The 24,502-nt window shown below is 38.1% G+C and overlaps 1 protein-coding gene across 1 annotated transcript in view; it reads left to right on the forward strand.

The window, feature by feature from the left end:
- LOC126359176 (arrestin homolog) overlaps positions 1-24,502 on the forward strand; it is an 83,394-nt gene that overhangs the window by 39,238 nt on the left and 19,654 nt on the right. Inside the window, exon 4 of the mRNA XM_050007608.1 lies at positions 6,810-6,945. Within this exon, the coding sequence (XP_049863565.1) occupies positions 6,810-6,945 (136 nt within the window). The remainder of the gene's footprint in view (positions 1-6,809; positions 6,946-24,502) is intronic.

Raw genomic sequence — 24,502 nt, forward strand, 5'->3', positions numbered from 1 at the left:
TTATTTTACCTCTTGATCTTAGCTGCTCATCGTTTTCTGTATGGGTCTCCTGGATTGCAACTATGTCAATGTTGTAGAATGTTAAAATTTTATGCATGTATTGGCATTTTGCTTTACTTATGCCTTCAATATTAAGTTGGCAGACTCGTACAATCAGTCCGAGCTGTCTAATCAAGTTACCCTCAGAAGGACACTCAGCACTCCGTTTTCTGTGAGTCATCGTGATTTGATTATGATCAGGAGATCGTTTACCGATTGTCTGCTCACCAGGTGTTTGATTGTGTTGCTCATAAAATATTGCTCCAGAAGTAGGTTCATTATGGAATACGGGGAGTAGCTTGCAATTGGTTCACCTCTTACCTTAGCAACAGACAGCAAAAGGTCATTATTCATAATGTTGAGAATGGCTGTGATGTGAGGTCTGAGTGGGCTATGGTCAAGTGGGAGGTGCCCCAGGGATCAGTGTTGGGGCCACTCCTGTTCCTTATTTACATAAATGATATGCCCTCTAGTACTTCTGTTTGCTGATGACACTAGCTTGGTCGTAAAGGATGTTGAATGCAACATTGACTCAGTTTCTAATAGTGCATTTCATGATCTAACTTCAGGGCTTGTAGAAAATAAACGAATGCTAAATCACAGTAAGACTCAGTTTTTACAGTTTCTAACATGCAATTCAACAAAACTGACATTTTAATTTCGCAGAATGGGCATACGATTAGTGAAACTGAACAGTTCAAATTTCTATATGTTCAGATAGATAGCAAACTGTTGTGGAAAGCCCACATTCAGGATCTTGTTCAAAGACTTAATGCTGCCATTTTTACTATTTAAGTGGTATCTGAAGTGAGAGATTTTTTGACACGGAAATTAGTCTAATTTGCTTATTTTCATTCACTTACGTCATATGGTATTATATTCTGGGGTAACTCTTACCATTCTAAAAGCATATTTTTGACTCAGAAATGGGCGGTTTGAGCAAAAAGTGGTGTAAGTTCATGAACCTCTTCTCGACCCCTGTTCACAAATCTGAGTATTTTGACACTGGCCTCTCAAAATTTATACATTCATGGGTCACTTAGAGGAAGCCTTCTTGGTTACCCAGGCCTGCCAACCCAAAGTTTGGTACAGATTTATTGATGACATCTTCATGATCTGGACTCACAGTGAAGAAGAACTCCAGAATTTCCTCTCCAACCTCAACTCCTTTGGTTCCATCAGATTCACCTGGTCCTACTCCAAATCCCATGCCACTTTCCTTGACATTGACCTCCATCTGTCCAATGGCCAGCTTCACTCGTCCGTCCACATCAAACCCACCAACAAGCAACAGTACCTCCATTATGACAGCTGCCACCCATTCTACATCAAACGGTCCCTTCCCTACAGCCCAGGTCTTCGTGGCAAACGAATCTGCTCCAGTCAGGAATCCCTGAACCATTACACAAACAACCTGAAAACAGCTTTTGCATCCTGCAACTACCCTCCCGACCTGGTACAGAAGCAAATAACCAGGAATCCCTGAACCATTATACTAACAACCTGAAAACAGCTTTCGCATCCTGCAACTACCCTCCCGACCTGGTACAGAAGCAAATAACCAGAGCCACTTCCTCATCCCCTCAAACCCTGAACCTCCCACAGAAGAACCACAAAAGTGCCCCACTTGTGACAGGATACTTTCTGGGACTGGATCAGACTCTGAATGTGGCTCTCCAGCAGGGATACGACTTCCTTAAATCCTGCCCTGAAATGAGATCCATCCTTCACGAAATCCTCCCCACTCCACCAAGAGTGTCTTTCCGCCATCCACCTAACCTTTGTAACCTCTTAGTTCATCCCTATGAAACCCCAAACCACCTCTCTTCTCATTATCCACCAGGCCTCAACCTCCGCTAATTTCAAGTGAAAGTAAAGCACCAACGTGATTTACCAACTGACCTGCCTACACTGTGAAGCTTTCTATGTGGGAATGACCAGCAACAAACTGTCCATTCACATGAATGGACACAGGCAGACAATGTTTGTTGGTAATGAGGATCACCCTGCGGCCAAACGTGCCTTGGTGCACGGCCAGCACATTTTGGCACAGTGTTACGGGTTATCTGGATACTTCCCACTAACACCAACCTGTCAGAACTCTGGAGATGGGAACTTGCCCTTCAGTATATCCTCTCTTCTCGTTATCCGCCAGGCCTCAACCTTTGCCAATTTCAAGTTGCCGCTGCTCATACCTCACCTGTCTTTCAACAACATCTTTGCCTGTGTACTTCCGCATCGACTGACATCTCTGCCCAAACTCTTTGCCTTTACAAATGTCTGCTTGTGTCTGTGTATGTGCAGATGGATATGTGTGTGTGTGCGAGTGTATACCTGTCCTTTTTTCCCCTTAAGGTAAGTTTTTCCGCTCCCGGGATTGGAATGACTCCTTACCCTCTCCCTTAAAACCCACATCCTTTCGTCTTTCCCTCTCTTTCCCTCTTTCCTGAAGAAGCAACCATTGGTTGTGAAAGCTTGAATTTTTTGTGTATGTTTGTGTTTGTTTGTGTACCTATCGACCTGCCAGTGCTTTTGTTTGGTAAGTCACATCAACTTTTTTTAGATATATTTTTCCCACGTGGAACATTTCCTTCCTTACTATCATTTCTTGTAAACAATAGTAGCTTATTCCCAAGAATAAGCAGCTTTTACTTAGTTAATACTCCCCTGAAATCAAACCTGCATTTGGATCCGACTTCCTTAACTCTTGTGCAGAAAAGAGTGCAGTATACTGCTGCGTCCATTTTCAATAAGCTACCACTCAAATTAAAAAATGTTAAGCTGATACTTGTTGTATTGTTGATTGCGTTTACATAAACTTACGGATTGAATTTTTTCAGGTTCATAAACATTTTATTTTTATCTGTTATTACTTTTATGTCATGTACTGACACATTCCATGACCTTGGAGATTTACTCCTCAATTTGGTCCTACGGAACTTGACGTGTAAATAAAAAAAATAAAACAGGCTCAAAATCTCATGGGAATTGGCAAAATGCCACAAATAATGAAGATAATTGGCAAGGAATACTACATTAGTGGTGTGTGGTTGAGAACTTTGGTCTAATGGGAGTCATGCTAGGATAGTCCATGGAGTTGCGATGATCACTGTGTCCAGATGGTTTGTTGGTCAGAGCATCTGATTAGTAAGCAGGAGACCTGGGTTCGAATCCTGGTCTGGCACAAGTTTTCAACATTCTCCAATGATTTCAATCAGTGCCCCTTACAGCCAATGACTGCAGTTCCATTGTGTCTTCATTCATAATGGCTGCTGGATCAAAAAATGATGTGTGTTCTTTTGGACATGTCCGAAAGACCGGGTACCACATACACTTTGTCTACAACTTGTACAGGAACCAGACTGCAGTAATAAGTGTAAAAGAGCATGAGAGAGAAGCAATTATTGAGAAGGGGCAGGTTTGTAGCCTGTACCTTGTGTTCTTCTGTTGGTATGTTGAGTAAGCAGTAAAAGAAACCAAGGATAAATTGGAAAAAAGGAATTAGAGTTCAGGGAGAACGTATGGAAACTTTGAAGTTTGCCATTGATGACATACTTACATTAGAGGCAGAAAAGGACTTGAAAGATTAGTTGAATGGAATGGATGATCAGGCACATTGCTGGGAATGCTCTTCATACAGATGTGAAGATTGTGTCGCTCTGTGAGCAATATGACAAGCCCTGGATGAAATGTTCTATTGTGCATTTAAATATAGAGCTACAGGTGTCACACAACACAGTAGAGCAATCACAAATTGGTGTGTCTGATATGTTGCTGCTCTTGTGGCCACATCACATACAGCGTAGTCCATAGCTGAATGTACAAATTTCCAGAATCATTCATTGTAACTTGAACCCCAGCTGTCCAATCCCTAGGATTTCCAACTTTTTCATGGGGGCATTTTCAAGCTAAATTTTTCTGAAATGTTAGCAGCTTAATAAGTATACACAAAGTAGCAACAAGAAATGTAGGAATTAAAAAATGCCAGCTAGGTGAGTAGAAAGGATGACAATCATAATACATTTGGGAACATGGAGATAGGAAGAGTGACTTTAATATGACCAGCTCTTTCATCGCTGTAATTCAGTAATAGACCAGTAAACAATATAGCAGTTTGACAGTCTATAGGCTCCCAACAAAAAATGTTTTAAGAGAGGGCATTAACAACACATAGTAATAGTAATGACTGGGAAGTGATTATATGTGGAGAGTTCAATATAGATTTCCTCTGAGACAGTTCTGATTGATGGCACCTAGGGTAGTTGAAGGCCAGCTCTGGTTTGACTTCCACAGTAACATTCTCTATAGTAATAGAAGGTCATATTTTATTTTTAAATTAATCTGTCTTTCCTGAAAAAGATATGAACCCCATTATAAATGGTCTATCTGTGATGGTAAAATGACAGCAATAATCATCCCCATCAGTCAGATTTAACTAAGAATGGAAAAGGAAATGAGAAATTGAGTTCTTCCCAATAACACTCTTTCAACAATGAGAATTCAGCTTTTCTTTACAGTGGGTAAGGGGACATTTAAAATGAAAGCTGAAAAGGGGAAATCAGAGTATCTTGTATGGGAGATAGAGAAAGGCAGAGAGAGAGAGAGAGAGAGAGAGAGAGAGAGAGAGAGAGAGAGAGAGAGGAGAGAGAGAGAGCTTTATTTAATGGAGGTTAGCTCTAACCAAGACTTAAAAATTGCTTTACTAGCAGTATTGTAACATTCTTCAGTGTGTCAGTGAACAGGCAGAAAACATGTACTATGCACAAAAAATTCATTCAAAGGAAAGTGCAAAGACAATATGGAGTATTATTAGATATGAAACAAATAAACCCAGCAAGAAAAATAATACTGAACTCCCAGATTGTCATCTGGGAGTAGCAGTAGCAGTATGACAGATGATATAAAATTTCAATCATTGACTACTAAATTCAATGAATTCTCCCAACAGAAGATGAAACCATGAGAACAAAAAAACGGTTTCTTCAGTTTTGCCAATTAATCTGTTAGAGTGGTCACAACAATCATTAGGTCACTAAAAAGTAGCAGTTCTTCTGGCAAAGATGGTGCCTCAAGTAAATCACTAAAATGTGCTGGCTTGGTAGTGCCACACTTGAGATACCTCTGTTACCAGTTGATGAGTGAAGGTGTATGTCCTGAAAGATCGAAGTATGCAAAGTTCTACTGAGGAGACTAAAATTGTTCAGCATTAGAGGTCTCTTCCTTCCATGGAACAATAGAAAACAGAGGTTTGCCTGCAATTGGAATATGATTAAATTCATAATGGGGAAACATTAAATGTGATGTGCTGTAATGTCCAGTGTGTGGCTTACTTCTGTTCTTGGTCTACATAAGAGATTTACCTGCAACACTGGTAGTTTCCTTAAAAATTGTAATGTTTGCTAATTACACAGGTGTATTGATACACCCAAAAATATCCATACTGGATGCACCAGGAGAATAATGGAATAAACCTACAACTGGTTCATAGCCAAGAGCTTAACACTTAGTCATACAAAAAACTCACAGCATCTATTTCCAAACAAATTAAAAATGACTTACAAGTGCCAATGGAGACACATTGAATGAGGCTCCATTTGTGAAGTCTCTGGACATCCAGATGGATAACAACTGAGCTGGCACCAGCATGTGGGTAGGCTACCAAAAATATCAAATCAGTCTGCGTTGCACTTAAAAATTTTTCTTATTATGACAGGCTGCAAACGGAATTTCTAGCATACCTTCCATACTTTTACTGAGTTCTGTCCTATGAAATAATTTTCTGTGACAATGCAGGTAAGATAAAAAAGTACTTATTTAACAGAAGAGAATAATAAGAAAATTGCATGAAGTTAATAACTGAACATCTTGCAGAAGCCGCTTCAGGGACATAGGGTTTCTTGTACTTACATGCCAGTTCTTATATTCCGTACAGGTATTTGAATTTAGGATGAACTCAACAATTCAGAATCATAGTACTATAAGTGCAAAAAATAATTTCCATACGGAATACGCATCCCTCTCTATGGTTCAGGATGGCACTTTATTTTCTGCTCCAAAGTCTTTAAGAGGTTGCTCGTAGATACCAGATAGAAAATTGAAAATTGTTGAGTATTCAAAAAGAAAGTAAAAGAATATCTTATTAGCTGCTCCTGCAGTTTATCAGCATATTTTGACTCAGGTATGTAAATTCAGCTTAGCTCTAATATTTGTTTTAGATAAATCCTGACTTCTCCAATATACAGACAGCTGACATTGGTTCTGTAAAGTTACATAAATGCCTTGTTTGAAGTATTAAACAAAACAGCATCTAAGTAGTGTGAGAGAAGGAGCAGTGGTTCTTAAATACAAAGTAGCCTTTGTGCTCCAAACATTAAACATTTAAACTTTTTTATTGATCTTATCATTTTATTGGTCTTATCAAAACATATTAACCACTCTATAAATTTCCATCCTGTCAAATATCATTTTGAATATTACCTCATAAATATTACCTGAACTTATTAGTAAGGTTTTTGCTAATGGGCAATAATAAATCACTATATCATACAGTGAAATCTTTGTACATAATAATAACCAAATGGAAATCTGAAATGTAATTTGTGTTTGTCTAAATGTGTTTGTGTACAGAAATGTACATGCCTTGTCATACACACATCCATACCGAAAGGCTTGTTTTTTTCAGCAAATCAGTTAATCATTTCTGATTCTCTTAATGTTGTAATATATAAGTACCAATTGTTAACAATTTCTCTATTTGTTTTGTGGTCTAGGAGTACAGTAGCACTTGGCATAAGAAAAGTACAATATGCACCTTCAAAACAAGGCCGCCAACCATGTACTGTTGTGAGGAAAGATTTTATGCTTAGCCCTGGGGAGCTTGAACTGGAAGTAACTCTAGACAAACAGGTATGAAATACTACACCACTATAATTTAATGATGTACAGTGCTTAACTTCTCTAGGTTTTTTTTTCCCCCGCTTGGGGTTCAATTTCCAATAAAAATCGGCATCACTACTTATCATTCTAAAGATATGCACATTTTTCATGTCTCTCTCTGTTCTTCCATCCCTACCTCCCTCCCTTCGCACACAAACACACACACACACACACACACACACACACACACACACACACACACGAATAATAATAAGGAGGCAGAAAACAGAAAGAATGACAATTCAGAATGTAAATATACTCTGTATATACTAGGGTGGAAGTTGTTGCTGGGACATATGTCAGTTAATTTTATCTACTGCTACTGATTACGAAAAGACAATCATATAAGTATGTTTCCAGATGGTGTCACAAACGTTTAGGGATGGCTTAGAAGTACAAAAATAATGGTGTAAACTAAAGCGATCTTTATCTGGAAATGCTTCAGTGGAATGTTATTATTCAAAATAAAATCATATATCAAAATGGCCAGTAACTCCTGATAAAATAATTCTATATTTACTATCAGTTTTGATCATCAGATCGTCTTCAGGTTTCATAAAGGTATTTGCAGTGCTTTACAAGGCAATTTTATAACTGCAACATTGAATAAAATAAATCCAACCCCTGTCACTTCTACCAGTAGTAAAATACATTAGTAATATGTATTTATGTATTATTCAATCTTTGTGTATGTTCATAATCAGATTCCAACTCTTCATGTTGAGTGTTCTGTATGTAGTGAGCAGTACATCAGTATGCAGAGTGCACTCAGCATATACTGACTAGTCTATGAATATGCAGAAATTGTGGGACTACATCTTACAAATGTAGCAAAAACCACAGGCAGCAGTGGTGTCATTCACTGTACTACTTCTCGTTTTCCTTTCATTCAAGGAAGCCAAAGAGTATTGACAATCAAACATTGTGGCAGCATTTTGCAATTTTTAAGGTAGAGGACATACCCAACCAAGAAGCCTTCTTTCTGTGGTGGTGTGACCCATACATGTTTCATTTGCTACGTAAGTTGCCACAAGCAGCAGACCCAGATGCTTTGTTATTTGCAATAGGAATCAATCTTGTAATGGTTGCATAATGGATTTGCGTAGTTGGGGACATAAATGTACATTTAACACCATGTATGAAACCTATTACTCATGGAATTACTGTGCAGCATGCACAGATAAGGAAGAATGACACAAGACTTTAAAGTTACAGATTTCTTCACCGGAGCATCTGGAGTCGCACAATTTCCTGCTTGGCTGTTGCTTTAACTGCAGTTGATGTTGGCCATGCTCTGTTTCATGTTACTGGGAGCTTTAAAATTGCCTGCACATTTGGGTCCAGGCTAAAATTGTTCTTTAAAAATCTTCACCAACCTTTCTAAATGGAGGAAAGGAATATCTTAAGTTGATAGAATCTTGCATAGTGAACTTAAAAGTTTTGAATGGCTCAAGTCCAAAAATATTTGCCACTGTTTGTGCCATCATCAAAATGTTTCCTGCTACTTCCTTGTAACTGGCTTATCTTCTGAACATATTCTTGATTGTGTAGCAGTTTGCCTTACTTATTTCTTTGTAGATTGTCCTCAGTGCCAACATACTATGTTGTTACACTGTCTGAAAAATGGGGTTTGTAATTCTGACACTGAATACTGTAAATAATGTAGCCGACAGGTGAACAGTTGTATTTACAGTCTTTTACTTTCATTTTTCACAACCCCCCAATAATACACAAACTTCCCATAAGCCTCATTAATAGTTAGCAGGCGAACATCCATACACTGCTGCCATAGTTTACTGTTGAACATCTACAAGCAGTAAAAACATAATCACATAGTTTCAAATAAACTGAACAGTCCCTCTCATCGCTTTAACACACGGCCTATTGGTGTAACACTTATTTCACTGTTAAGTTGATGCATTGTTGTCGTCCTAACCAACACAGGTTCCTCATCTGAAACTCGGCCATGGACTGACTGTTGTGTGACCAAAAATCAGGTCATTATATATCCTCACAATAATAGGTACTGAAACTATACATTGTTCAATGTTGAATTTACAGAAATTACAATTAAAACTAAACTCATGAAGTTAACTGAATACATCGAAAAATTCCGACTTTTTAACAGTTTCTTCTACTAAAAGAGTTAGGCTGAATTATTTGTTTAAATCATGAAATTAACAAATATAAGTATGCAAATAATACTTTTGAATGGACTGTTAATTATTTTGGAATTAATTACAGGCTGGCTTTGCTAACTTGTTTTCGAATAAAGCCAAATAGATACTTTAAGATTACTAGTATTTCGTCTTCCAAATGTTTATAATTAGTACAGAAATTATATTTGTTTGTATGTCAACAATAGAATTTAAGTTACAAAACAATTACTGATTTTGTCCTATAATGAAAGATACTAACTAGTAATAGTCAAAATAAATTAGAAAATCAATTACATACATAAAACTAAGCACAAAATTAGATCTGGTTTTATATTCTTTAAAACCGCAGGCCAACCTTTCTCTTTTATGAAAATGTAGATTATACTCACATATGCTTAATGGTAATCATTTAAAAATTGAATAAAAATGAATTTATGGAGACAGATGGCATAACAAGAGGGGAAGTAAAAATATCCCTGGTTGTTTCGTCACATCACCCCCTCATTGGATTGACCAACTAGATATTGCAGATAGCTAAGTGGGAAATTCAATGAACACAAGTGACGCCAGAAATTGGGTATAAAATCTACACACAAAAAATATTACAAAGGAAATCTTATCAAAACTACAGTACATACGTCTGTGTGTTTTTTTTTTTTTTTTTTTTTTTCAAATTCATACTTATGTGAACTGGCCATATGAAAATCCCCATACAAAATAATTGCATACAGTGTATTGTTGTACAATATCACAAAATATCCACAAGTTATACTTATTAACAAAAATTACACATCTTCATCATAAGTAACATCCTTTTTTGTTAAGCAAAGATTACATTTTAAAATACATATCACTTTGATACAAGTAAAACAAAATAAATCCTCATGGTAACAAAGAATATAAATTACACTGCACATTGGAGTTCATGTTTAGACAAAAAATTCACTTATTCAATGTTTAGTATTTTTTGCAATCACTTCCACACTTTTAATGAGCCTTAACATGCTTTCTCACCAAGCAGTACACATCTTCAACAGGTCCAAGTGGCCTTTAGTAAGGAAATGCACTGTAATCTGTTCCCTTGGAAGTGATTATCCCCCACCACAGTACATGAAAAAATTGACAAAATATCTTACTTTAGTACAGATACTTTTACTTCTAAGTAAGTCCAAAAAAATGTTAATGCTAATGGCAAATGATAGTCGTTACATCATAAATAAATATATAGTTCTCACAACAGTACAATAATTAGCACTAAATTTGACTATTGTATGAAAGGTGTGGACTAGAAAATATTTTAAAATCCAGTACACATTACACAACAAAACATTACAATAAGTCATAAGTGTCTGAAACTGGTTAAACTTGAAAGATTAGGGTTTCTTTTCCATTTGCAAAATATCAAAAACTCAAGATGTGCATTACCTCTAGTAAAAACTCAAGATGTGCAGTAGCATAGATTTACAAATCAGTACAAAAAAAGAACAGTTACCACTTGCTTGGTTACTATTCAAATCAAAATTAAGGGGATGGAAGTTGTACAAAATCATTTTCCTATTTCTTCACTCAATCAGAAAATTAAATCCTCACAAAGTCACACAATGTTACCAAATAGTTTACCTGTCAGAATATTCACCTCAGTCTATCACCACAGTTATCAGTGAATCGGCAAAATTATTGTTCTTCATCCTAGTGTTACCACTTCAAGCTCATAATTCCTCAAAACACAAAAAGACGTTTTCAGATAACATATAGGTCCTTTGATGCAGCATTATATGCCTTGTACTACACTAGAATTTTACTTTCTCAGTAAAGCTCTCATTCCCAGCTGCAGTGTCATGAATTGCACAATATACACAGTACACAAGTTGCCTAGTTCACAATTAGATCATCAATACAGTTACACCACTTTTGTTTGTATACAGTTACCTTTTTCATTAATCATGTCTGTCAGCTTCATTATTACACTTACATTTCTTACCTTGTTAACTAGTGGAATGCATTCTCAAAAAATGTCCCTACTGGAGTGACAGATTCCCTAACCATTAAGATCCTAACATTATTGACTAATTTCTTATTTCATTAGTGTTTCATTATCTAACAAATAAATACCTGCTCTGCTTATCTAATTCATAATTGACTCTATTGAAAAACACTCCACAGTAACAGATCCTTTTGCTAAGGCAAACAACTCTCATTATTAATCAGACAAAATTATCACTCTGAAAAACTCTTGTTTACCTGTATTCCATCAAATTGCTTAAGATCCTTGCCTGAAGGGTGATATAGATACAAATCTTGCATACTCTTTCCATACACATTACTCCAGGCTACTATGTTTAAAGTTGTAATTCCTTAATGTTAGAAAAGGCTGTACCACGACACCGATATATAGTTATCTCCATATACTGATTGCACTGAACACAAAACTTCAATTATAGAACAATTAATATTAAAATCTGGTATCCAGGAAGGTTCTTACAGCATATTGCCTCCGCTGCTACACCAATGAGCTGATTACTTACTTCAGATTTTAATTATCCTCCACACATGCTGACACCTCTCATTTTCTGTTTACCTTACCTCTTAGACAGAAATTCTTTAACCATTGTACCAATTTACTTTCTTCCATCCTCTTGTGATTCATTACTTATAACGAACACAACATAATATAAATAGATATATAGATAACACTTATGAAAACTTTTCTATCATATTTCTATACTAGAGTGTGCTCCTGCACAAAATCACTTCAAAGTTGAAGAGAGCTTAATTATGATTCACTTACAAGCTACAGACAGGATAGGAGAAGACTTTGGTTGCCTCAGGAAACATGAAAAATGAGACAGACAGCTGGGAAGCACTATCACCAAACAATGAATCCAACACAGAATGTTGAAACCTTTACTTGCTAATTGCACAAGGATTTAGTCCCAATGTTACATCAAAGCTGAGATTTTGGATCACCAACAAATTGCACCCCAACAACTGTCCTGCCAATTTCGTTTCACACTCTTCGATAGCTCACCAGTAGCACCAATAATTTTTATTCCAGAAACATACATCACTGCTACACTCTCTGTGTTCTTAATAGATTCAAAACATGCTTGTGAAATGCCATTCATATCACTACTACTGTCTAGTAAACACTTGACATATATCCCTTGTACCCTTGCTGTTATTACAGCGTGCCAACTTCCTTTTTACTTAACATGTGATCTTGTTCATACAACAAATCCTCAATCTTTTCCCTGGAAAAACTATCCTCCTGCTTACCAAAATGATTATCAGACCAACTGTCACTTTCTCTATGCTTTAGATTTTGTACTTCTTCCACTTTTTTCTCAATTTCAGCCAATTTTGAATCTACATTTTCATTTAATTTTTCCAGTTTTTCCTCTACCACTACGGCACCCTTGGTTTCCACATCTGTTTCTGAATCATTTTTAATGTGACCAATTTGGTTCTCAAGTTTAACCCTATTTTCAGCATATTGTTTCTCGAAAACCTCCACCTTCCTACTATTGTCATCACAAAGTTTCTCTCTCTCTCTCTACTACACATTTACTACTCAATGCTAATTTCTCATTAGCATTATGTACTACTTTCTTTATACTAATTCCCAACCTCATAATGTCTTCTTTCAAACTATTGATGTCTTCCTTCATAGCTATATTACTCAAAATACTCATAATTTGCCTTAACATTGCTTCCACTTTTCTGTTTGCCATAAACTCTTGCCCTTGCTGATTTTTGCCACTAGGTTTCTCCTCCTTAACCTTAACGACATCATGCACTTCTGTACTGTTTTCTTCCATTTCACTCACCTCACCATACACTATAAATGATGCTTTTACCATTTCATCTACAATAGGACTTTCGTCCCCATCATTCAAAGTTACATTCAAGTTTGATTTATAATCATCTACAGAACCAGTCTCACTTAGGACTTTCTGTCCATTTAACATCTTAACCACTACAGCATGTTTCTCAGTCACACTGTCTTGTTCGTTAAGGTCACTCATTATGTATCACTTAATACTTGTTAATTACTTTGGAATTAATTAAGAGCTGGCTTTGCTAACGTGTTTTCAAATATAGACAAATAGATACTTTAAGATTACTAGTATTTTGTCTTCCAAATGTGTATAATTAATACAGAATTTATATTTGTTTGTATGTCTACAATAGAATTTAAGCTACAAAACAATTACTGATTTTGCCTTATACTGAAAGATGCTAACTAGTAATAGTCAAAATAAATTAGAAAATCAATTAAATACATAAAACTAAGCACAAAATTAGAGCTGGTGTTATATTCTATAAAACTGTGGGCCAACCTTTCTCTTTTATGAAAATGTAGATTATACTTACGTATGTTAATGGTAATCAGTTAAAAATAAAAAAAATGAATTTAAGGAGGCTGATGGCACAATAAGAGGGGAAGTAAAAATATCCCATCTTGCTTCATCACAATTGGTATTCCTTGTTTGCCATATTGTGTCAGTCAGTGGCCAGCACATGATAATGGTGAATACTTCCGTATTATACTACACTCCTGGAAATGGAAAAAAGAACACATTGACACTGGTGTGTCAGACCCACCATACTTGCTCCGGACACTGCGAGAGGGCTGTACAAGCAATGATCACATGCACGGCACAGCGGACACACCAGGAACCGCGGTGTTGGCCGTCGAATGGCGCTAGCTGCGCAGCATTTGTGCACCGCCGCCGTCAGTGTCAGCCAGTTTCCCGTGGCATACAGAGCTCCATCGCTGTCTTTAACACTGGTAGCATGCCGCGACAGCGTGGACGTGAACCGTATGTGCAGTTGACGGACTTTGAGCGAGGGCGTATAGTGGGCATGCGGGAGGCCGGGTGGATGTACCGCCGAATTGCTCAACACATGGGGCGTGAGGTCTCCACAGTACATCGATGTTGTCGCCAGTGGTCGGTGGAAGGTGCACGTGCCCATCGACCTGGGACCAGACCACAGCGACGCACGGATGCACGCCAAGACCGTAGGATCCTACGCAGTGCCGTAGGGGACCGCACCGCCACTTCCCAGCAAATTAGGGACACTGTTGCTCCTGGGGTATCAGCGAGGACCATTCGCAACCGTCTCCATGAAGCTGGGCTATGGTCCCGCACACCGTTAGGCCGTCTTCCGCTCATGCCCCAACATCGTGCAGCCCACCTCCAGTGGTGCCGCGACAGGCATGAATGGAGGGACGAATGGAGACGTGTCATCTTCAGCGATGAGAGTCGCTTCTGCCTTGGTGCCAATGATGGTCGTTTGCGTGTTTGGCGCCGTGCAGGTGAGCGCCACAATCAGGACTGCATACGACCGAGGCACACAGGGCCAACACCCGGCATCATGGTGTGGGGAGCGATCTCCTACACTGGCCGTACACCTCTGGTGATCGTCGAGGGGACACTGAAAAGTGCACGGTACATCCAAACCGTCATCGAACCCATCATTCTACCATTCCTAGACCAGCAAGGGAACTTGCTGTTCCAACAGGACAATGCATGTCCGCATGTATCCCATGCCAGCCAACGTGCTCTAGAAGGTGTAAGTCAACTACCCTGGCCAGCAAGATCTCCGGATCTGTCCCCCATTGAGCATGTTTGGGACTGGATGAAGTGTCGTCTCACGCGGTCTGCACGTCCAGCACGAACGCTGGTCCAACTGAGGCGCCAGGTGGAAATGGCATGGCAAGCCGTTCCACAGGACTACATCCAGCATCTCTACGATCATCTCCATGGGAGAATAGCAGCTTGCATTGCTGCGAAAGGTGGATATACACTGTACTAGTGCCGACATTGTGCATGCTCTGTTGCCTGTGTCTATGTGCCTGTGGTTCTGTCAGTGTGATCATGTGATGTATCTGACCCCAGGAATGTGTCAATAAAGTTTCCTCTTCCTGGGACAATCATTCACGGTGTTCTTATTTCAATTTCCAGGAGTGTATTATTATATTAAAAACAAAGATTCCAAGACTTACCAAGCGGGAAAGCGCCAGTAGATAGGCACAATAAATAAAATACACACACAGAATTTCGAGCTTTCGCAACCAGCGGCTGCTTCATCAGGAAAGAGGGAAGGAAAAGGAAAGATGAAAGGATGTGGGTTTTAAGGGAGTGGGTAAGTAGTCATTCCAATACCGGGAGCGGAAAGACTTACCTCGGGGGAAAAAAGGGTAGGTATATACTCGCGCGCACACACACACACACACACACACATATCCATCCATACATACACAGACACAAGCAGACATATTTAAAATTATTATTATTATTTAATGTGGCTCAATGTCAGATGCAAGTCTGTTGATTAGATTCTGAAATGCAACGTTGTCCATTGGGGATGTAATGCAAATGTGATAAGGTACTCGTACTTTGTTTCTCTTTCTGGATACATGAACAGTAGATCGTGTATGTACAATTAAAGGCAAACTTCTCCTTCTTTCCCAATTGCCACGGCTGGTTTCGTAACTCAGGTTCACCCATATTTAAATAATTACACAATTTGTTCTTTACTTGTTGAATTTAAGCACTCTGTTCCCTATACTGATACTTTCATTTATTCTAGACAACCTCTGGCTCACAAATCTGCAGATCTTTGATGATCACAACATTGACACTTACTCATATGGTACTAACCGTTAGTAGGTTTTTGTTTATACATTCAATACTTACACACTTTTTGACTCAACATCAATGAATGGAGTAATCTGAGACCCTCCTTGACACCCAATTTGGCATTGGTAGCTTCGTACAGCACTTGACTTGATGTCCGGCCTTCCACTTCATAACTCTGGCTGCCACAAGTCGACCAAGGAGTACCTCAAACAAAATATTGAAACACAAAATAAGTATTGGGACATATAAAAATATTTTATCCACATATGAATATTAGAGCTTCCTGGACTACTTGAACATTTTCATCTGATTTAGTTGTTGGTATTAAATGAGTCAGCACAGTTGTTCTATCACGCACTTGCTCATTTACAGATGACCAAAGTACAGAAATTCTTGTGCTTATAATGTAAATGGGAAATTTCCCAAGATTTAATTCTGCTGAATTCTGAAACTTCTCAAGGCCAATTCACTGACATGCATACCCCTAACCTACTTCATTAATCAGACTGAGGAAAGAGAACCTCCAGTTTAATGTGGAATCTGAAACCATATGTCATTCTCATAATTAAGAAGTGAAGGCTAAGTTAAAGGCAGTTTGAGATATTTTGTGATCTGACCATTATTCAATCACATGTCCTTCTCATTTCCGGAAGTATGCACTTTACCACTGGACCACCAGGTCCAACATTTCAGTGCTGTTTAACATTACTATTGCACTGTTTTCTACTTGAAATGATGCTGGTGCTTAGTGATATTGTCGCTGATATTTCATAGAGCATATTGGATCCAGTATAACACTGGGTTTGTAATACATTTGCTCTCATTGCAAAATTTTCCTCACCTGAGGATGACCAATCATACAGTCTTTTTATTAGACTATTTCTAGGTGGCATCGTACATTGCACCATTATCAGACTGCATTACAAAAATGGCTGTGTTCATGTTGATACTGTGAACTTCTGTTGGTTCTTTTCTGTAATATTGTGTGGTGATGTAAAGACTAATCAAGAGCTAACACTTCTTATTATCCAATTTTGCTCAAATTATTATTTCAGCACACTTACCCACCTTTTCTGATTGAACTTCGTTTCTCAAAGTGTTGCAGTTGGTAGTGAAAAATAAAAACCCAGCATCCAGTTCTCAAAATAAATACAAGATTTCACATAAATAATATATCATATATTGTACTCTAAAATAGAAAGAAACTTCCACATGGGAAAAATATATTAAAAACAAAGATTCCAAGACTTACCAAGCGGGAAAGCGCCGGTAGATAGGCACAATGAATAAAAATCACAAACACACACACAGAATTTGAGCTTTCGTAACCAGTGGCTGCTTCGTCAGGAAAGAGGGAAGGAAAAGGAAAGATGAAAGGATGTGGGTTTTAAAGGAGAGGGTAAGGAGTCATTCCAATCCCGGGAGCGGAAAGACTTACCTTAGGGGGAAATAAGGATAGGTATATACTCGCGCACACACACACACGCATATCCATCCATACATACACAGACACAAGCAGACATATTTAAAGGCAAAGAGTATGCTGATCTCTGCCCATACTCTTTGCCTTTAAATATGTCTGCTTGTGTCTGTGTATGTATGGATGGATATGCGTGTGTGTGTGTGTGTGTGTGTGTGCGCGCGAGTATATAGCTATCCTTTTTTTTCCCCGAGGTAAGTCTTTCCGCTCCTGGCATTGGAATGACTCCTTACCCTCTCCCTTAAAACCCACATCCTTTCATCTTTCCTTTTCCTTCCCTCTTTCCTGACGAAGCAGCTGCCGCTTGCGAAAGCTCAAAATTCTGTGTGTGTGTTTGTGTGTTTTATTCATTGTGCCTATCTACCGGCGCTTTCCCACTTGGTAAGTCTTGGAATCTTTGTTTTTAATATATATATTGTACTCTTGTTTACAGTGACCATGAAATATAAAATTTCTTCATTATTCAGCATCTAAATTACATTGATATGGACTAAGCCCAAGAATTGACTGTCTTATTTAATAGATTCCAATTGATTAAGCGTATAACAAGTTTTCTCTTGACCCCGTGACATCATAGGCATTTTCACTGCTACTATTCCTCCACAACTCTCACCATATCTCAAAGGCAGATTCCAACAACACAAAATAAACCACTTGATCAATAGGTACCATGAACATGGTATGATGTTTAGTGTCATTCCAGTTTGCCAATAAGCTGCATCCATGCATTTCATGACACATGCACACAAATAAAACATACATCTAAATAGTAGATTATCTAATGCGTCACAAAAATAATTTTTTTGTAGTGGTGATTATCACTTATCAGTTCAAAAAATACTTGTGCAACACATCACTTCACCAAAGTGGTATGTTCCACTACAGATTCCTTCCCTTAGTGAATGAAGCCATCACTGTGCTGACCAAGCAGTAAATATTCAAAGTTTAAAACTAGTTTTAAGTTACTCACAACAAGAATTAAAATATTGTGTTTATTTTATGTACAACTACAGATGTACTTGTATCTCATATGTAATTATTATGCTTATTCATGTTTATTACATGTGGAATGCTCCACAATGAATTGTAAACCATCAATCATAGGCAAATATTTACCTTGACTTCACTTTAATTAAGTTTCTTAACTTTTCTACCCAGTAATCATTATTTTACCTTGGATATGAATCTTGGATGACAAACATATACTACCCTATATCACATAATCAAATATACTGCATCCAGAACTCAGGCTTTTCTAGCCATGCTCGTGAAACTTTTGGAAATTTCTGGCCGTGTGCTACCCCTTGGGCAAGTGTGTGAATACAGGTTTTGATAAACAGATAAAAGTAGGTTTCCATGATGGAGACTATCGAATATGGTAAAGAGGGAAATTAGCCAAGGTTTCCAGGAGGAGAAGAAGAAAGAAAAAGAAAGACTAAGGATGTTAGAACCTCCCCCCCCCCCCCTCCCCCCAGGATTTCATTGAGGAGCTAGAGGTTGAAGTTGTTCAGCATATCCTTCAGAACTGACTTCCTGGCTTTATTCATGCAGAGCCCAAAAAGTGGCCCTAACAGCTTACTGTTGATGGCTAGAGAAGAAGGTAGCAACACAACACAGTAATCACATTTGCCTTCATAAACTCCACATTCATATTAATTCCATGGACTTGATCACCCAAAACTCCCATAGAAAATTGTTATAAAAGTAATCATAATACTCATCATCTCCAGTAATAATAATAAAGATATTCTTCTAGGAGGATTATATGAGACTCTATAAAACTCACAGAGCTATACTGGGATGCTGTCCTATGTGGTTGTTATAGAGGAACACCACATTCATTGTTATGAGGCCAGTTTCCTCATCAAACACCATCAGCATTTATAAACTCTCATCGAAGCAGAGGAGTTACGTGTTTTGAATAGTTAACAAGCATTTGTTGTTGGACATTCTATAATCAGTTACCTATCTTTCCAATCTTGAAGAACAGCATGCAAAACTCTGACACTTGCCTCGTTATTATGTCGTCCTTAAATTAGCATATAGAATAGATTAACAAACTCAGTTAAATTAATCTACTTTGCTGTTTTGGAGGTACCTCAAAACTAATGTTACCAACTTATGTAGTAACCTTCAAGATGCACCTCCTTCTGGAGAAAGATTATCCTTTAATGATTTTTTAATTTTTCATAGTTACAGTGCTACAATTTATGTATTGTAATTGGATGCAGTCCCCAACAATCAGTCTTTCCTTCTCATCCCATGTGGTAAGTCTCCGCTGGCCCATGGTTCTGAATGGCTTTCCTGAAATCTACCCCTTTTCCTAGATCTCTCCAGTCCTTTTCCTTCACCCCTCTCCCTTTCTCTTCTGCCTGAGGCAGCAGCCACTATCTCTGAAAGCTTGCCTAATTACAACCTTCTTTGATGTGTGTGTTCTCCCAACACTTGGTGAGTGGATATTTTTATCTATCCAATTAGATTAAATTATTAAATTATTTTGTCAAAAATTGATTGTTTTCGTTGTTATATTTATGTAGTCTCCTTTCTCATCCACATGTAGGTCATCCTTTTCCTCTACCTTCTCCTTTTATACTTATATATTGAGGTAACCTTCTCCTGCTGTAGCCCTGGTTTTTAATTTTTTCTTTATGTTGCATTTATTTCACTCCCCTTATATACTCACTCTTGCATTCGTTTCATTCCCCATACTTACTCACTCACTGCAGTAACTCTGAAAGCCCTCTTATCATGTTTTAATGAGTGTCCTTCTGTTATAAGATCCAACAATCATACCTGGATGTTAGCTCATCGTGTTTACACTTCATAACTAAGGGTATGTCCCCCTTCATTCCACCAGCAAAAAGGACAAAGCTAACATTCAGGTTAAATCATGTAATGTTACTGGATACAATTAATATTGTTTGTTCATTATTTTCTTTAACATTTTGACAAAGATCACAACTTTGTAATTCCTTTTTATTTATCTACTTAGATTTTTAAAATAATAAAACTTTTTCATATGCCAGATTCACTTTTGTATACCGAAATTTCCATATCTCGTGTATATGAACCAAATAAGATCCCCTACTGCTATTTTAGATATATGCAGCTTCCGGTGGTATGACTTTTAATGCTGTCTCCAATATAATGTTCTTCTTTTGAATAAACCATTCCTCTTACCTTCCTTCATAACCTATAAACTGTGCACAAATTTATTGTTTCCAAAATATTCATCAATTTTTGGCTCATTTTTATTTTATGCATTTTGCTAACATGAGACATTATTCTTCTTCTCCAACAATAAACAAATAAATGTATAGATAACTCTATTGCTTCAGGTAAAAAAATATGAGTAGTGGTAACTAAAATTATAAAAATCTTAACCAACACTGTAAATGAAATAAAAATGCTTCAGATACTTGTTTTTGTGAGGCACACAACATCAGACAGGTCCTATGTGTCTTCAGCATAAAATAAGTGAACCACCTCTAGGATTTGGGCAATAGACACATTTTAAATCTAACCTTCTGACTCTTTGCACTGAACACTACACTTCTTGTTACTTGGACCAGGCATCTACATAAAATAGCATGCCTAAAATTACTACTAAGAAACCTTGCTGCTTCCACAAATAATAAATTGCATAGCAGTTTATGTAAAACACTTTCATAGGTAGTGTTCCACACAAATGCATATTCTTGTTCAAATACTTCTCACAATAAAAATGAAGTGAAGTTATTGTATGGCACTGATGACTGAGAGTCCTCGCCTGGGGTAGTTTGGCCACTGAAGCACAAGTCTTTTCACATTACACCACATTGGGTGACTTGCTTGTCAATGATGATGAAATGCTATGAGGACAATGATGATGAAATGATGTGAGGACAACACAACATACTGTACCTGAGCAGAGAAACTTCTGACCTGGTCAGGTATGCTGTATGGCAGTCAGACATGCTGACGGCTCAGCTAAGGAAGAGGACACAGTCAAAATAAAAATCACAGTATGATTTGATGTATCCACTCTTATCCCACCTCCCACTGACACAGACTATGTTTGAGGCTTAAATCTTCATCGGAGTACTGGTTAGGTAGGTTTCTGAGCATGGTTGCCTCCTCCTGTTCCTTCCTCCTCAAATGCATAGGCAGTGTGGTCTAGTGAAGGGTCCTGTAACTCTGAAGCCTTGTGTCATGCCTCTTATCTGGTTCATGCCGCACAATTTTTGTCATAAATAATAGATTCTATATGCAGCATCTGACAATTTTAAATGTGCACTTAACTCCACCTCAGAGATTCCTTCTGAAGTCTTTCTCTGTTCTGTGTTAAAATAAGATGTATCTACAGATGATTCAGTCCTTTTTCATACTTTATTATCAGCTAATTTAACTATTTGCCCATACAAACTACCAAGCATGGAGCCTGGAATGATGGTCACATTTGACTCTTCAATTTTTTCTGACAATCTGAACCTTACTTGTGCGCCTGAGATTTGATCATGTGTTGTGTTAGATTCCTACTCTGTTGATTCTTTTGATTGTTTCAAGTTCTTGTTCACATCTCTGATTGCTCATTCACTTAATTTTGAACTAAATCACACTAATTCAAAGTTTCCAAAATTAGCTCCTGTGGTAAGGTGGAAAGTTTCATCTGTAACTGCAATATTCCAGTTACGATTTCTTCCTTTGCCTTAAATGAATCATTGATATGCTGTTCTAGTGTTGTGATTCTTGTTTTTATTTCACTTTTTAATTCAGTTTTAGTATTTTCTGATCTCGTGTTTATTGCCTTATACTAACAGTGAACTCATTTAGGTCATTACTCAGTTGTATACTAAATTTTTCTAAACCAAACAGATACATACAAATCAATATTTCCTGTCACCATGGGCCCTCAATGTCTACAAGAATACATGTTTAATTACCCTCAGCTTAATATTGTTTCAAAGCTATGTACGCTGCTGCAATACCCCCACACTCGCTGTTGCACTATCACTTGCAGTCCACCCCACAACACAAACACCACCACCACAGCTGTATTGGAAACTAATCAACTCAAATTTTATACAGCTCACAAGAATCTCAGCACATGTAAATGCTGACACAAAGATAGATTGGTGTAGGTTGTACTGTATCACCGAATGCACTGTTGACACTTCCACCACTGCAGGTTGACAAGCTACAGCTGTGATCTGCAACTGCTGTTGTAGACTATTGTGGAAGTAATACAGTCAAAGCCCTCCACAGTAATACTTGAAATCTTCTGACTTGTGTACTTGTTATTTTCTTCTCCGTAGTGATTATAGTCAAAGGATTTAATAATTGTCCATCAACTACCCAACTTTTCTTGATTTGCAGAGCTAGCAATTAATTTTGCACGTCAGCATGATCTTGGCTATTGATCTTTGTTACTATTGACAATAGATATCAACTCTGCAAATCTGCTTGCTCAAAATTCACCAAGTCTCTTTAAAATTGCAAGTTTGTGTATACTTTCTCAATCTTCAGAACTTTGTTTACTCCCAGTTGCATTTGTTCTGAATCCTGTCTTAGTCATCACATGCAAAGTTCTGCCTGTTCTTTACTGTGATATTGGGTGAAAAAGTAAAGTCTGATCAGGAGCTAAGACTTCCTGGTATCCAATCTTGCTCATTTCATTCTTTCAGCACACTTGCCCACCTTTTCCAATTGAACTATGTTTCTCAAAGAGTGGCAGTTACTGTAGTAAGTTAAGACTACAAACCCAACATCCATTTCTTGAAATAAATACGAAGCTTCCCATAAACAATGTATTGTATATTGTATCCTAACAATGGAAAATCTAGGATGGAATATTGACAATATTGTGAAAAGGATAGATTTCTTATTGTAATATAGGTTCATGGTGTGGGTTCCTGGTATCATGTCCTAGTTCATGAACCACGAGCAACGTATGAGTGGCCAAGTAAGTGGTCCCGACTGTCGGGATACCAGTTACTTTGGAAGAAGGCTGGGCATCTCGGACATATTCCTAGTCGTGGCCACCTTTGTGCTCAGACGGCAAAGACTACCAAATTCACCGGTTAGTCCCTCAACCGTTAGGGGTAAAACTCAATGGGACCCAGGGCAAGTAAGGCCAGCAACCTGCTTCCGTGGTGCTATAAATATGATGCTGGCAAAATGCCTCGGACCTCTGGAGGTGATGGAGTCCCACCTCTAGTTGACAAACCAGGGACTCCTAAGATACAACTCGGCAAATGAATGGTAACGAGATGGGGAGCTATTAATATCAGCGGGGGCTACTCTGGGAAGAAGGTAGAGCTGGCAGAGGCTGCAAGTAAGATGGGGTTGGACGTTTTACCTGTTAGTGACATTCGGGTAAGGGGTGAGAAAGAAGAGGAAGTGGGATAATACAAGGTCTACCTGTCAGGAGTCATTGCAGGAATAGCACAATGGGGTGTAGGGCTTTTCATCAGGAAAGAAATGGAACCCAGTATAGTTGCAATAAGGTATGCAAACAAATGAATGATGTGGATAGATTTGACAGTGTCTAGCAAGAAAATTAGGATTGTGTCAGTATATTCACATTGTGAAGGGACAGATCAAGATAAGATGGATAGCTTTTATGATGCACTCAGTGATGTAGTTGTTAGAGTAAAGGACAAGGACTGTGTTCTGCTCATGGGTGATTTTAATGCCAGTATTGGAAATCGAACAGAAGGGTATGAAAAGGTTATGGGTAAATTTGGAGAGGATATGGAGGCCAACAGGAACGGGAAACACCTCTTGGATTTCTGTGCCAGTATGGGCTTAGTAATCACAAACTCCTTTTTTAAACATAAGAACATTCACCAGTATACTTGGGAAGGCAGGGAACCAGATCTGTCATTGACTATATAATAACAGACCAGGAATTCAGGAAGGCAGTGAGGGACACACGTGTATTCAGGGGATTCTTTGATGACACTGATCACTATTTAATCTACAGTGAAATTGGTATTGTGAGGCCAAAAGTGCAGGAGGTCACGTCCATGTGTAGGAGGATAAGAGTGGAGAAACTTCAGGATAAGGAAATCAGACACAAGTACATAACAGTGATCTCAGAAAGGTACCAGTGAGTTGAATGTAGTCAATTGCAGTCACTGGAAAAGGAATGGACAAGGTACAGGGACACAGTACTAGAAGTGGCCAAAGAATCTCTTGGAACAGTAGTGTGTAAAGGTAGGATGAAGCAAACAGCTTAGTGGAATGACACAGTCAAGGCA

The sequence above is a fragment of the Schistocerca gregaria genome, chromosome 1 (genome assembly GCF_023897955.1).
Source record: "Schistocerca gregaria isolate iqSchGreg1 chromosome 1, iqSchGreg1.2, whole genome shotgun sequence".
NCBI classification, from domain to species: domain Eukaryota; kingdom Metazoa; phylum Arthropoda; class Insecta; order Orthoptera; family Acrididae; genus Schistocerca; species Schistocerca gregaria.